The sequence below is a fragment of the Rana temporaria genome, chromosome 1, assembly GCF_905171775.1.
Source record: "Rana temporaria chromosome 1, aRanTem1.1, whole genome shotgun sequence".
Lineage (NCBI taxonomy): Eukaryota > Metazoa > Chordata > Amphibia > Anura > Ranidae > Rana > Rana temporaria.
In genome coordinates this window covers 393,091,559-393,105,377 of record NC_053489.1, presented here as the reverse complement: position 1 = coordinate 393,105,377, position 13,819 = coordinate 393,091,559, and the positions used below count along the sequence as shown (strand labels likewise).

At 40.2% G+C, this 13,819-nt stretch overlaps 1 protein-coding gene across 3 annotated transcripts in view; it reads left to right on the top strand.

The window, feature by feature from the left end:
• The window catches only part of THOP1 (thimet oligopeptidase 1), a 65,686-nt gene extending 52,276 nt beyond the window's left edge, over positions 1 to 13,410 (top strand). For all 3 annotated transcript variants that reach the window (XM_040322641.1, XM_040322639.1, XM_040322642.1), the window contains exons 11-13: positions 4,133 to 4,261; positions 8,344 to 8,480; positions 12,874 to 13,410. In XM_040322641.1, coding sequence (XP_040178575.1) covers positions 4,133 to 4,261; positions 8,344 to 8,480; positions 12,874 to 13,011 — 404 coding nt within the window. In that variant the 3' untranslated portion in view covers positions 13,012 to 13,410. The remainder of the gene's footprint in view (positions 1 to 4,132; positions 4,262 to 8,343; positions 8,481 to 12,873) is intronic.
• Positions 13,411 to 13,819: the final 409 nt, after the last annotated feature.

Here is a 13,819-nt window from a genome sequence, read left to right as displayed (position 1 = left end):
AAAGGGGGACCCACATGGATTGTACGTCGGGAGACCCTGTTTCTTTCTAAACCATTCTCCTGTACAGACTAGTGGCTTAAAACCACATGTTGTTTTTTTCTGGGTTGATCAAAGTAGGTCTTTGTTTCACAGAACAAATCTCTGACTAAACTTTGGATGGTCTTATGCAGCTTTGCAGACACTATCAACCACGATGGCTAGAATATTGGCGCAGCCAACCTTTCTATCCTAAAGAATACTCAAGCTCTCAGAATTTTTTTTTTCTTTAAGAGCACGTGCCACCTAGACTCTGCATCCAAAGAGGAGACAGGAGCATAGGTGGAGCAGACCTGCAGGTCATTTTCATGATCCAGCTAGGATACCCTCATCACACACTAGAAAGTGGAAGTGGTGAAATAAAATCAGATTCTGACATCTAGCAAAAGACCTTGCAGGCAAGGGTCCCACCCTAAAGTAGGCCTGTTGGTTACTCGTCTATCCTCTCGGGTGCCGTCCTGGAAGGTGATGAGAGAAAACGGACGTTACTTACCGGTAACGGTGTTTCTATGAACCTTCCAGGACGGCAGGCCTACTTCCCGCCCTATGTGGAGGGAAAAGATAAGCTAAACGCTAGGAGGTAAGTACCTATACGGAACAATGTCCCTTGTGAACCAGTTCAGGACTACTCTAATTCATACTGAGGATCAAGGGGAAGGGTGGGGACTTTTAAATTGTTAAGTGATTGTGTTTCCTGTGGGGAGGAGCCATCATCTCTCGGGTGCCGTCCTGGAAGGTTCATAGAAACACCGTTACCGGTAAGTAACGTCCGTTTTCTTCCGTCTGGCGGATCGGATCGCGTGAACATGGACATACGGTCCATATTCATCCGATCCCCCCATAGGGGAGAGTGGAGGAAAGACAGGGCGGTCCCTGCACAGTGTGCGGGGACCGCCCTGTCAGCCGACGGCTCGGCGGGGATTTTATGGAGGATCCCCGCTGAGCTTGACGGACACAAGGGGGCGGATCATTACTGATCCACCCTGTGTGAAAGGGCCCTTACTTTACTGTTTTTTTTTTTTTTTTTTATTCATGAAAGTGTGTTTTTACCCATAAAGTTGCATTTAAAACACCGCTGCTCAAATACTGTGTGACATAAAATATTGCAACAATCGCCATTTTATTCTGTAGATTCTCAGCAAAAAACATATATCTAATGTTTGGGGATCTAAGTAATTTTCTAGCAAAAAATACGAAATTTAACTAGTAGCCACCAAATATCAGAAATAGGCTTAGGCATGAAAGGTATAAATATTTAAAGGTTAAATTGTAAAAATAGTAATAAAAAAAAAACACTGACACTGTCCACTCCACCCCCCCCCCCCCCAAAAAAAAAGTTCTGTAAAAAAAATAACAAAAAAATATAAATTGTAAAAAATAATTTAAAATAAATAGTAAAATTGGAAACAAAAAAATACTGACACTATCCACGCCTCATCAGTGCCACCTTTAAGTACCCATCAGTGCTGCATATTGGTGCCACTGTCACACGAGATTAAAAAGTATCGGTAATCGGTATCGGCAATTTCTTGTGGGGAAAAAGTATCGGTACTTGTACTCGGTCTTTAAAAATGTAGTATCGGTGCAACCCTACTGCTAAACTATGCACAAGTCTTTGCAGTCTTCGTAAAAAAAATGTAAAAGAAGATCACTTAAAGCAGGCTCAGTTAAAAGTCTTTTATGTGTATTAATCCATTACTGTCTTCCTACTTGAAAGCTTAAAAGTTCCACATGAAGGTAAATTGGGTATCTGTGGCGCTCCAGGAGGCAAAGCGCTTAGTTTGTTATAATGTACATTTTGATTAGTCAGTCTTTAGTTGAACCACAGTAAGGAGGTGATTTAAAAAGAGGCAGCCATCCTTCCTCAAAGTGTGTCCAGCAACTCTGCAAAACATATAAAAGAAACAGGGGGTGGGGGGGTGCCTCTCTAAGGACTTGTACGCATTAAGTGGTGGGAAGTTTAGCCTGTGCTGACGGTGATTACATGGAAAGCGAATTACTAATAAGACGATGTAATGTTTTCTACTATGCCCTCTAGACATGTGCAATTCGTTTTGTTTCTAATTTGTTTTTTTTACGGAAATTCGTTAATTACGAATTTTCGGACTTCCAAAAATTTACGTATTTTCAATTTTCGAACTTCGATTTTTACAATTTTCGAATTTCGAAATAATTGGAAAATTAAAAAATTCGAAAATTGAAAAATTCGAAATTTTCGTCAAAATGTTGTCAAAAATTCAAAAATCGAAATTTCGAAAATTGAAAAATTCGAAAATTTTAAAAAATCGAAATTTTAAAAAATCGAAATTTGAAAAAATCGAAATTTGAAAAAATCGAAATTTGAAAAAATCGAAATTTCGAAAATTGAAAAATTCGAAATAATTGGAAAATTGAAAAATTCGAAAATCGAAATAATTGGAAAATTGAAAATTTCGAAAATTGAGAAATTCGAAAATTGAAAAATTCGAAATTTCGTCAAAATGTTGTCAAAAATTGAAATTTCGAAAATTGAAAAATTCGAAATTTCGAAAATTGAAAAATTCGAAATTTCGAAAAATTCGAAATTTCGAAAATACGGAATTTCGAAAATTGAAAAATTCGAAATTTCCAAAAATTCGAAATTTTTAAAATTGAAAAATTCGAAATAGGAAAATTCAAAAATTCGAAAATTTCTGAATTTCCGAAAATTCTTTTTTTTTTTTCGTTTCATTCGTTTTTTTCGTTTTTTGCTTTTTCGAAAATCCGAAAATTTCCCGAATTTACGAAAAAAGCAAAAAACGGAAAGAACGAATTTCCCGAATTTACGAAAAAAAAAGATTTTTTTTTTTTTTTTAAATTTACGAAAAAATAAAAAAACAAATGAAACAAAAACGAAAAAAACTATTTTTTCGAATTTCCCGAATTTTCGAAAAAAAATACAACGAAAATAACATAAACGAAAAAAACAATTTTTTTGGCAGTGCACATGTCTAATGCCCTCCAAAAACACCCCCCATGAGATTTACTAAATAAGTAACCTACGGGCAGGTAAGTCTGCCTTCTGGTCCAGGTCCTTGGTTAGTTTATAGTTCTTCACAAAGATATTGACGCTAGTCCCAGTAGTCATTTTACAGGTCTTGTTTACTGTTGCTGAAACTGCTTTGACCCAAGAAGTAGGGGCTGACCTGGTAGATTGAACTTTTAAACACTTGAAGACTTATCAATGGCAAGTTAATTTATTGGATGGCTTGTAACATTTCTTAACAAACTATTTTAAATCGTCCATGTCCCTTCATTTGATAGACACGAGTGAAAACCAAGATAATCTGGGTATGACCTTCAGCAACTAGGAAGGATCTAAAGAGAATATGATCCTATCTTGGTAATGTTGAAATAAAGGTGGACCATTCCTGCATAACGTGTTGAAATGGCCACTTCTAGTCTGTCAGAAGATCATGGGACTGGGAGACAGAAATAGAACATGGTCAGGAAGTATCTGAACAATGACCTTCATGTCAGGATCACCAGGAACTGTATAAATAAAAGCTGGAGATGTGTATATATATATATTGTAAAGTACATTTGAATCTCCCTTAACATGCGATTTTAGTATCTGGGTTTACATATACTTTAAGTGTAATGTTAAATGCCAGGCTGGGCTAATTTTGTTAACGTCACTCTGTCAGCACAGGATCACTTGTAGCCAAAACCCCACCTGCTTAAAGAAGAGAAAGTAAGCCAACATCCATGTCTTGAAATGCCATTGCTTCTCTGACCCCTTTATGTTTTACTATACATTTGTGAAATTCTTCCCTACCTCGCATTGTGGTTTCTCCCACTAGCTCACACATTACTAAAGGAAATGTGAGCCAGCAGGAAGAACCACTGTGTGCTACAGGGGAAGCAGGTATTCAACCCATCCAGCCAGTCAAATACTTGCAGCAGGCAGAGAGCAGTGAAGCAGATAACGGAAATGTAAGCATATTCCCCTTTTCTTTCAGCAGGTATGATTTGGTTACAAGTTACCCTGTACTGATAGTACAATTTACCTTCCTTTAAAGAGACTCTGTGTGGTAATAATATAGTACTGATATACATTTTAAATCTGTTTTTACAGGTCTGCTGAATCTTCGCCAAATAGTCCTGGCTAAGATAGACCAAGTGTTGCACACACATAAGAATATGGATCCAGTAGATGAGTATAGTAAATTGTGCGATGATATTCTTGGAGTGCCAGCAACAGCCGGTAAGGGGCGTATTTAAGTAAACCTATATTCAAATGTTCCTGGAATACATAGATAAATGATATTGGTAGCAATGAATTATGTACATTTCCCAGAGAAAGTGGTGCTCTCAAGTCTCTCCAATCCTGCCCACATAGTAGCCTAGATATTTGGTTACATGATCTTTGATGAGTTGGATTAGCCTATTTTAATTGTGATAATTCCTTTCAGCATAAAGCACTTGACCAAATGCATAGGCCCTTGGTCACATGACCAGCACTAGAGGGAACCTGGAGCAGAATTTAAGTTCAGGAAAGGTATTTTGACCCTTTGGTTAACCTTTATCACAGATTGGCTGTTAAAGAGTTCCACCCTGAAAACAAAAATGACAGGAAAATGCTGCAAAAAAAATTGAATTACTCACCCGAAATACCTGTTGCTATGCGGATGTTCCTAATCTGCCTCTTCCTTATCCGCGGTGTGTCTTCTTCCGTATCCTCCTTCTGGTGAATGGGGCGCGCTGCCTTCTGGGAACTGTGTGTATCCCAGAGAGCAGCCGCCCATTCACAAAGCGATGCGAGCTTCGCGCATGCGCAGTAGGAAACGGGCAGTGAAGCCGCAAGCTTCACTGCCTGTTTCTCTTACTGATGATGGCGGCGCGGGATCTACAATGATCCAGATCGGCATGGGGGGGGGGGGGTCCATCATCGCGGGCGCCTAGGACAGGTAAGTGTCCTTATTAAAAGTCAGCAGCTACAGTGTTTTTTGTAGCTGCTGACTTAAAAAAAAGAAAAAAATTGCGGGTGGAATCCCGCTTTAAATATAGGATCTGGGTAAGAGCCATTTCAGCACAGTAGTAATAGTGTAGTTATTGCCTTCACTAAGTGTTTTTTCTCTTAACCACTTCACCCCCGGAAGATTTTACCCCCTTCCTGACCAGAGCACTTTTTACAATTTGGCACTGCGTTGCATTAACTGACAATTGCGCAGTCATGCAATGCTGGACCCAAACAAAATTTGCGTCCTTTTTTCCCCACAAATAGCGCTTTCTTTTCGTGCTATTTGATCACCTTTGCGGTTTTTATTTTTTGCGCTATAAACAAAAAAAGCGTAAATTTTTAAACAAATTTTTTTTTTTACTTTTTGCTATAATAAATATCCCCAAACATGTTTTTAAAAAACGCATTTCTTCATTAATTTAGGCCAATATGTATTCTTCTACATATTTTTGGTAAAAAAAAATCGCAATAAGCGTATATTGATTGGTTTGCGCAAAAGTTATAGCATCTACAAACTATGGGAAAGTTTTATGGCGCTTTTTTTTACTAGTAATGGTGTTGATCTACGATTTTTAGCAGTATTGCGACAGACAGATCGGAGACTTTTGACAGATTTTTGGGACCATTGGCATTTATAGAGCGATTATTGCTATAAATATGCACTGATTACTGTATAAATGTCACTAGCAGGGAAGGGGTTAACCCTAGGGGGTGATCAAATGGGGTTAAATGTGTGTTCCCTCACTATGTTCTAACTGTGTTGGCTCACTATACACTATACAATCTGATTGTACAATCGGCTTTAGATCTATCATCAAATGTGTAGTGCAAGGTCCTGCCAGATTGGATACCGATTGATTGGGGAGATAGGAGAGTCATTTTATTATATAGTTTTGGTAAATCTGAAGGATATTATACAGGGGTTAGGGAGTTATTTGGAGTTTTTTGTTTTGAACTCCTCTTTACCTTGAGATTAGAAAAATATGAAGGCTGCCATTGCTGACCTCTCCTGAAAATGATAGTTGCCTGGTCTAGCTGACTTGCCATTTTTTCGGTATATTGAGTCACTGATCTTGAAAATGTACTGTAGATCGGAAGTTGTGTTTTTGGCCTTGAAAAAGCTCAGTACAACTTATTTTTTTACTGAGCTACAATGCAGCCCAACAATTGTAATGTGCCTATACACACAGGCACATAAACAATCTGCATTTTTGGTCAATAATTTACGCCTCATGCGCACGTTTGCACCCAAATTCTCACAGATTGTCCATTGACATTGCCTACATGGTAACAAGCTAAATGCGCATGCGTGGAAATGTGCGCAAATTTGTGTAAAAAGTGCACGAACGCACATGCGCGAAAATGTTTTCTCCCCCAAAAAATCTGAAAAAGTAGATGCTCAAACAGAAGTATCGTGTACAAGAGGCCTTTACTCTAATTTTGTGCCTCTAATATTGCAAATGCTTAGTAGAGATACTACGAGGTACATAAGTACCTTTTTTTTTTTTTTTGCCAAGTAAATACAAAATATTGGATATGATGAATATTTCATATTTATTTTTCGTTCCAATAGGTGGGAATAGTTTTGACTAGATTCAGGGTGGATTCACACTAGTGCAGAGAGCTGTGTTTTTTTGTAAAAAAAAAAAACGCAGCTCTCCACAAGGGCATGCAGAAAATAATGGTTTTCACACTTCCACACGGGGTAGAAAAATTGAAATATGTCTGCATTTTTCTGCACCACTCTGCAGCTGTCTCTGTGACTCGTTTCTATGCGGCATTTCATTAAGGTTTAGAAAAAAAAGGGGGAGTAGGGACAATGTATTGCATTGTAAAAATGCAAGGCACTCCCCCTCAGCTGCAATCGCAACCTACAGAGAAATTACTTTTGTTCCTCTGTTGGTAGTGTGAACCTGCTCTAAAAGTGGAATTAAACTTACAAATTAAAAATTGCCTGACAGGTAATGTTTCATCCAGGTATGTACATTTGAGGACTGCACTGTCTCTTAACCCAGAAGCCGGGATACTGTAATCATTATCTTGCTCTGTATTCCATGTTTTGCTGATATGATGGTACGATCCTTGCAAGGGTCGCATTGATACTCTGTAAGACCAATGTATGTCTTGCTCGTTTAATTGTACCTTTTTTGTGTTCTAAAAACTAATAAAAACATAAAAAAAAAAAAAGAAATTGCCTGACAGGTAGGATTTTTTTTTTTTTAAAGTGTATTTTGTGCGTGTACTCGAGAGAGGAGCCGGACTGCAGGAGTTGGGAGTAGGCAGGCCTCCCCCAGAGGCAATCTGCCACCTTTCTCCATGCCCTGGGTGGCAATGGTGGGTGTGTGAGGGGGTCCTCCCACTCAGCCCGCCCTACCTGCTCCGCTTTGAAGCCCAACGGGGCAGAGGGACTCCCTATAAGGGAGTGAGAGGATCTAGCCCGCTCAACCAGCCCCGTTAGTCCTTCGCCTCTCTTTTTAGAGACCGCGTGGTCAAAGTGCGTGCATGTTAACCCAATTTCGAGTGCGTGTAAGTGTGGTGGTTTTTGTGGGAGGGGGGTGGGTGTACTAAGCGCAGGCTTACCTCGCATAGCACACCCACCGGGAGCCGGGCTGAGACAGGTAGGATTTTAAGGACAGAAATCTCTTTTGTCATGAATCCTTCTCCTTGCTTGTCAGAGTTTATTTTTTCTGAATAGCTGCTCAGCTTACAGTTAGGGCAGGGTTCTGTTCTACAATGATGTGATGTCACCCCAGCCCAGCCAATCAATCAGCTAAAGAGTTTGAACTTGGAATGAAGACCGGATGAAGATAGAAGAGCCTGTGACGGACAGTAGTGCTGGAGAAGGTCACTCCCAAGGTGCTATAATATGCTGTGCATTCTAGCACATTATAGCTCAAACCTCCTTTTTTTGTGGAGGTTTGACTCCCCTTTAACTGCTTTTCTGAAGAAAAAAAAATGCATTTACAGGACTTGGTGGCTCAAGCTCAGACAGCTGAGTTACAATACAATTTATTTTTTTGATCATATCTACTGTATATGCATGCTGTTCCTGGGTGCCAAAAAGGTAATTGTACACTTTAGCAGTATATGGTTGTATATATTTTGGTCTTTTAATGCCTGTTGTCTGCATGAAAAAAAGACCTGGAATAGGTCCAAAATGCAAAAAGGAAAACATTTTTTACTCGCATTGCACACATGCTGTGGATCATCATTTGAGCTTCACTTTGCCTGTGTGTGTGTAAAATTAGATGCTAAAATAGCTAGATGGATGCATTTAGCTTTTATGTATGGTATCATTTGATCAGTTTCTTTTTTGTTTTTAACAGGGACAAATATGCCTGCAACTTTTGGACATTTGGCTGGAGGGTATGATGCCCAGTATTACGGCTACTTATGGAGTGAGGTGTATTCCATGGACATGTACCACGCACGGTTTAAAAATGAAGGAATCATGAGCCAGAAGGTAGAGTTTTTATGTAACTCATCCCTATGAGAATGTGTTCATTCTTGCAATGTGGTTTGCGGTGAGGTGAAAAGGCATGCTACTACAGACACTTTCCCCTATGTTGAACAGAGAGCATTCCAAAACTGTAATGTTAAAGAGGAAGTAAACCCTCCTAAAAAAAAAATTTAAAAAAAAAAAACCTGCAAGAAAAAGGCATAATGAGCTAGTATTCATAGCATACTAGCTCATTGTGTATTACTTACCTGAGATCGAAGCCCCAGCAGCGGTGCTCTCTCCTCTCCTCCAGCATCGCCATCTTTCCCAGAGTGTCTTCCTCGTATCGCGACTCCGGCGCTGTGACTGGCCGGAGCCACAATGACGTCACTCCCGCACGCAGGTGCCATAGACATCGGTGCATGTCTTTTGGAAATATCTCCTAAACCATGTAGGTTTAGGAGATATTTCTTGCACCTACATGTAAGCCTTAATCTACATCTAATCCTCATCTGACATCAGCGGTGGTTTCCCAGCGCCTCCGCCTGCAGCTATCAGATAAGGACAGATGACAGGCGTACAGTCCGCTGAGCGCCAAACGGCGATTTGAAGTAAGCTGTTATACCGCATAGTTAAAAAAATTACATTCACTGGGGAGCTTCATGTTATATACCAGAGGGAACAATAGAAGAAAATTAACAAACACTTTAACTATAATATGTTTTACCTGCACAGGAGCCTTAACCGTTTATTAAGGTCCCTTGATTGCAGCTGCAGCACCCTCTTCAAATCACTCTAATCCTCCAGGTGGGGGGAGAAAGGAGTTTAAAGGATAAATTCCACTTTTAGCAAAAAATTATAAATGTACATGTACAAAAATGGGGGTTCATAAATAACTTCCCACAACATGTGGGTCACATACGTCTCACCAATTGGGTGGGGTCTTTAAAGCAACATGAGTCATATATTATAAAAAAAAAAGGAGTTCAAGAACGACCACTCGTAATACCGCGCGGTTGGTCCTAATTGTAAGGGTCTGTACAAAGATTATATGTCATAATCAACCAGACTGCTGGAACATGCCCAGCAACCCTCCGAACAAACAATTAAAAAATGAGACAGCGTTGTCACAACATAAATGTACACAAAACTGAGCTCAGAATCATGCAGACTGGCACCAATCATTCTCTGTGTCGAGCTCCACAGGTGCACATGGTTTTACTCCAGCTTGGCAGTGGATGGGCCTCGGCAAACCTGTCGGGCTACTTACAGTGTTCAGTTCACTCAATATGCTGTTTGACTCAAAGGCCACACTTGATAATTAAAGTACAGAATCACTCTAATTGAAATGGTGAATTATGTGTGTCCAGACTATATTAAACAATGATGACACCCAACGTGGATGGCAGGTACTATGGTGGGATGACTTTTGAGCAGTGTAGAAGCAATGTTCCAACTTGTGGTGATCCAACAGTTTTAGCCTAAATAGGCTATCCCAGCATAGACGTGTAAGGGCAATTTCAATATGCTGGCTTGTTCACAGCAGTTGAGAGATGACCTATAGTGACTCCACATATATACTATTCAAGTCAGTGTATAGTCCATTCAACCTCCGTTTCACTGATGTGAAGTGTAGTGGATCAGATCCCGGATCACATCCATATGTCTATGATAGTGTCCATAATGCCGGAAGGTCAAAGTCACTTGTGAAGCTGTAACTCCTGACACTGTCTTAGTGCTGCATACAGTGCTGTCACACCTGAATTGTTAGAGATAGCATGTCGTGTCAGAGCTTTGGGTTATGTCTGCAGGGGTTCTGCTCTCACCTGTGTAATCTGCATTGACGCATTTCACACATCATTACATGGTTCGACAGAATGTAAAGACATACTGTGTCTTCAGCTTTTAAAGGAGACCTTGCGCCCACCTTCAAATTTTAAGTTATCACAGCCGTTCTTAAGGGAGGCTTCTACAAATAGCATATCATAACAACTTTTTAGTAGATTTGTTAAAACATGGGAGTATTATCATAGTTTACATTTGCCACCATTTCCACCCATACCATTCAGATTTCAGAATGGGGGAGGACAAATACACTGACATTAACTAGCCTATAGAGCTTATTTTTCAGGGGGAAAGCATATAATTGCTTCTTTTATCTTAGGGTTCTAGAAAGACTTTTAGACTTTTTGTTCTTGCGCCCCTTTGGCACTAAAGTCCCAAGCCTAAAGATCCAGGATTTTTCCTCCCTAATAATACCGTATCAAAGTCCCCTCTTCTACTAGACCATTTCAGGGCATAAAAGCCCTTTACTTTGAGTCCTGAAAGCTTTCCATCATGACATTTGTTAAAATGTAATGCTATGGGGGTCTCTTCATTTTGTTTGATGCTCTTAATGTGTTCACCAATCCTTATAGGGAGCTATATTTTTGTGTTTTCCCTACATACAATTGTTGGCAGTGGAATTCCAGAATATATTCTTGTTGTACAGATGAAATGCTTAATTTGATCATTTTCAGTTCCGTCTGAATTGGTGAACACATTAGAGCGATCAATGAATTTACAAATACCAAAATGGCCACAGGGATACATGCCTTGCAATATAGCAGTGTTTCTCAATTCCAGTCCTCAGGCCCCCCCAACAGGTCAGGTTTTCAGGATTTCCCTCAGATGAAAAGGCTGTGGTGATTACTAAGGCAGTGAAACTGATCAAATCACCTGTGCAAAATAATGGAAATCCTGAAAACCTGACCTGTTGGGGGGGCCCGAGGACTGGAATTGAGAAACACTGCAATATAGGGAGGTCAGTTAGCCAGTTTCTATTTGGAGTTGACGTGTTAGAATATGCCAGTGTTGTAAGAGAATCTTGCTGCCATGTTTGGGGCTTCAGGAATTTTTTTTTGAAAAAAGAACTTTGAAGCAAAATAAGGGTCAGTGCCCATCAATGCAGCCTTTTCTGTGCCCATCAATGCAGCCCCGCCATTGCCCATCAATGCACCATGATCAGTGCCTATCTGCAGCCTCACCATTGCCCATTAATGATGCCTGATCAGTGCCCATCTGCAGCTTCGCCATTGCCAATCATTGTAGCTTGATCATTGCCCATCATTGTAGCCTGAGCAGTGCCCATCTGCAGCCTTGCCATTGCCCATCAGTGCCTATCTGCACCCTCACCATTGCCCATTAATGCAGCTTGCTCAGTGCTCATCTGCAGCCTCACCATTGCCCAATAATGCAGCCTTAAACAGGAGATTCCAACTCTGTGTTATCTGGCGGGCGCTCGTTGATGGATGGCGCTAGATGTTCAGTTATTGCATCCCCTGCCTACTTCTCTCTAAATTTGTCTCACCTGAACTAGCCACTGGGGATTTTACTGCCGATGTAACTGAAGGATGCAAAAATATATTGGGTAAGCTGAAAAAAAGACACAAGTCCATCTAATTCTACCAATAGAAAAAAAGGAATTAACAAAAAAACCTGCATGTGCAGAATTCTACACCTGCAGTTGATCCAGGTGAAGGCAAAAAACATGACCTTAACCTGACCTTACAGCTCCACTCTCGCCCTAATACCACTGAAATTAACTAAAGTGTAAGATATCCCTAATATTAAAATATCCTGCCTCTGGATTATACTCCTTATCCCATTCTGGATCAAGACAAAATGATGCCCAGTCTGTACCCCGGCCCTCTAGAACAGGGATTTGGAATTCTTGTAGCTTGGCTACACTAATGCCACGTACAGAGGATTGGACATTCCGACAACAAAATCGTGGATTTTTTTCCGAAGGGTGTTGGCTCAAACTTGTCTTACACACGGTCACACAAATGTTGTCGGAAATTCCAAATGTTAAGAACGCGGTGACGTACAAGACGTACGACGAGGCGAGAAAAATTAAGTTCAATAGGCAGTGCGGCTCTTCTGCTTGATTCTGAGCATGCGTGAAATTGCACGTCGGAATTGTGTACGCACGATCGGAATTTCCGACAACAAAACTTGTTGTCGGAAAATTTGAGAACCAGCTCTCAAATTTTTGTTGTCGGAAATTCCGACAGCATATGTCCGATGCAGCCTACACACGGTCTGAATTTCCGACAACAAGCTCCCATCGAACATTTGTCGGAAATTCCGATTGTGTGTACGCAGCAGAGTCATTTCTGAGTTTTTCTGAATATTCTTGGATATTTTTGAATATCTTTCTAAATATTGGAAAAATTTGATGGTAGTGAACTAAATGTATTGATACTTTCATTTATTTTTGGTTTCTGTTTGCGGTTTTTTTTCTCTATCTGTTATAAACATGGGGGGATTTTTTTTTTTAAATAAAATCTGAAAAAAAATAGATGATCCTTAGTTTGCATATGGTTTATTGTGTTTTTATGCCTTGTTAATTGTATTTTCTGAACATTCATTTTAGGTGGGTGCAGATTACAGAAACTGTATCCTAAAACCTGGGGGATCTCTGGATGCCATTGTAATGCTACGTAACTTCCTTGGGCGTGACCCGAAGCAGGAAGCATTCCTAGAGAGCAAAGGACTGACCAATCTGTCATGACCAGTGACTTCTACCTGCTAGTAAACCTTCCAAACACAATAAGGTTTGAACTATCCCAAATCTCAGGATAGTTGAATAGTGACTTCTAAACGGTTGTTTTTTGCACATCAGGCTAACAATTGCTGCACACAGGTATTCCTATATACCCAGTGGCAGAACTCATGAACAAACATTTAAAAATTTGAAACAATGTGCTCTTGTTCCATTTTTGTATACTTTGGACTTATAGGAACAACATTAAATGTGTTGTTAATTAAACATCTACTCTTCATCCCCTTAACACAACAAGAACTCGATTTGGTCAACACTCTACTTACCTACTTGAAGTACGGGTCTATGAACCCATTACCACTGTGTAAATTACAAGTACCTATTGAAATAAACAATTTGATCCCACAACTTCTTCCTTTTGTGCTTTGTTGTGATTATGTATATTAATAGTATTGATGGGTGTCTGGGAGTGCCTTAAAGGGGTTGTAAAGGTAAAAGTTTTTTCACCTTAATGTATTCTATGCATTAAGGTAAAAAAACATCTCAGCATTAGCGCAGTGATGGCCCTTCCCCCCCCCCCCCACCCCGAGCCCCCGTTTACTTACCTGACCCTTCGAAAGTCCCGCGCCGTGAAAGTGCAGGCTTCTCGGTCTGCGTCTCGGCTCATTCATTGGTTGATTAAAAGCAGCGCAGCCATTAGCTGGTGCTGCTGTCAATCATATCTAATGACGCAGCATGCCAGGGGGCGGGGTCGAGTGATACAGTGAGCCGCCAGCTGTATCACAGGAGCGTGCCCGGAAGAACTCATCACTATGTA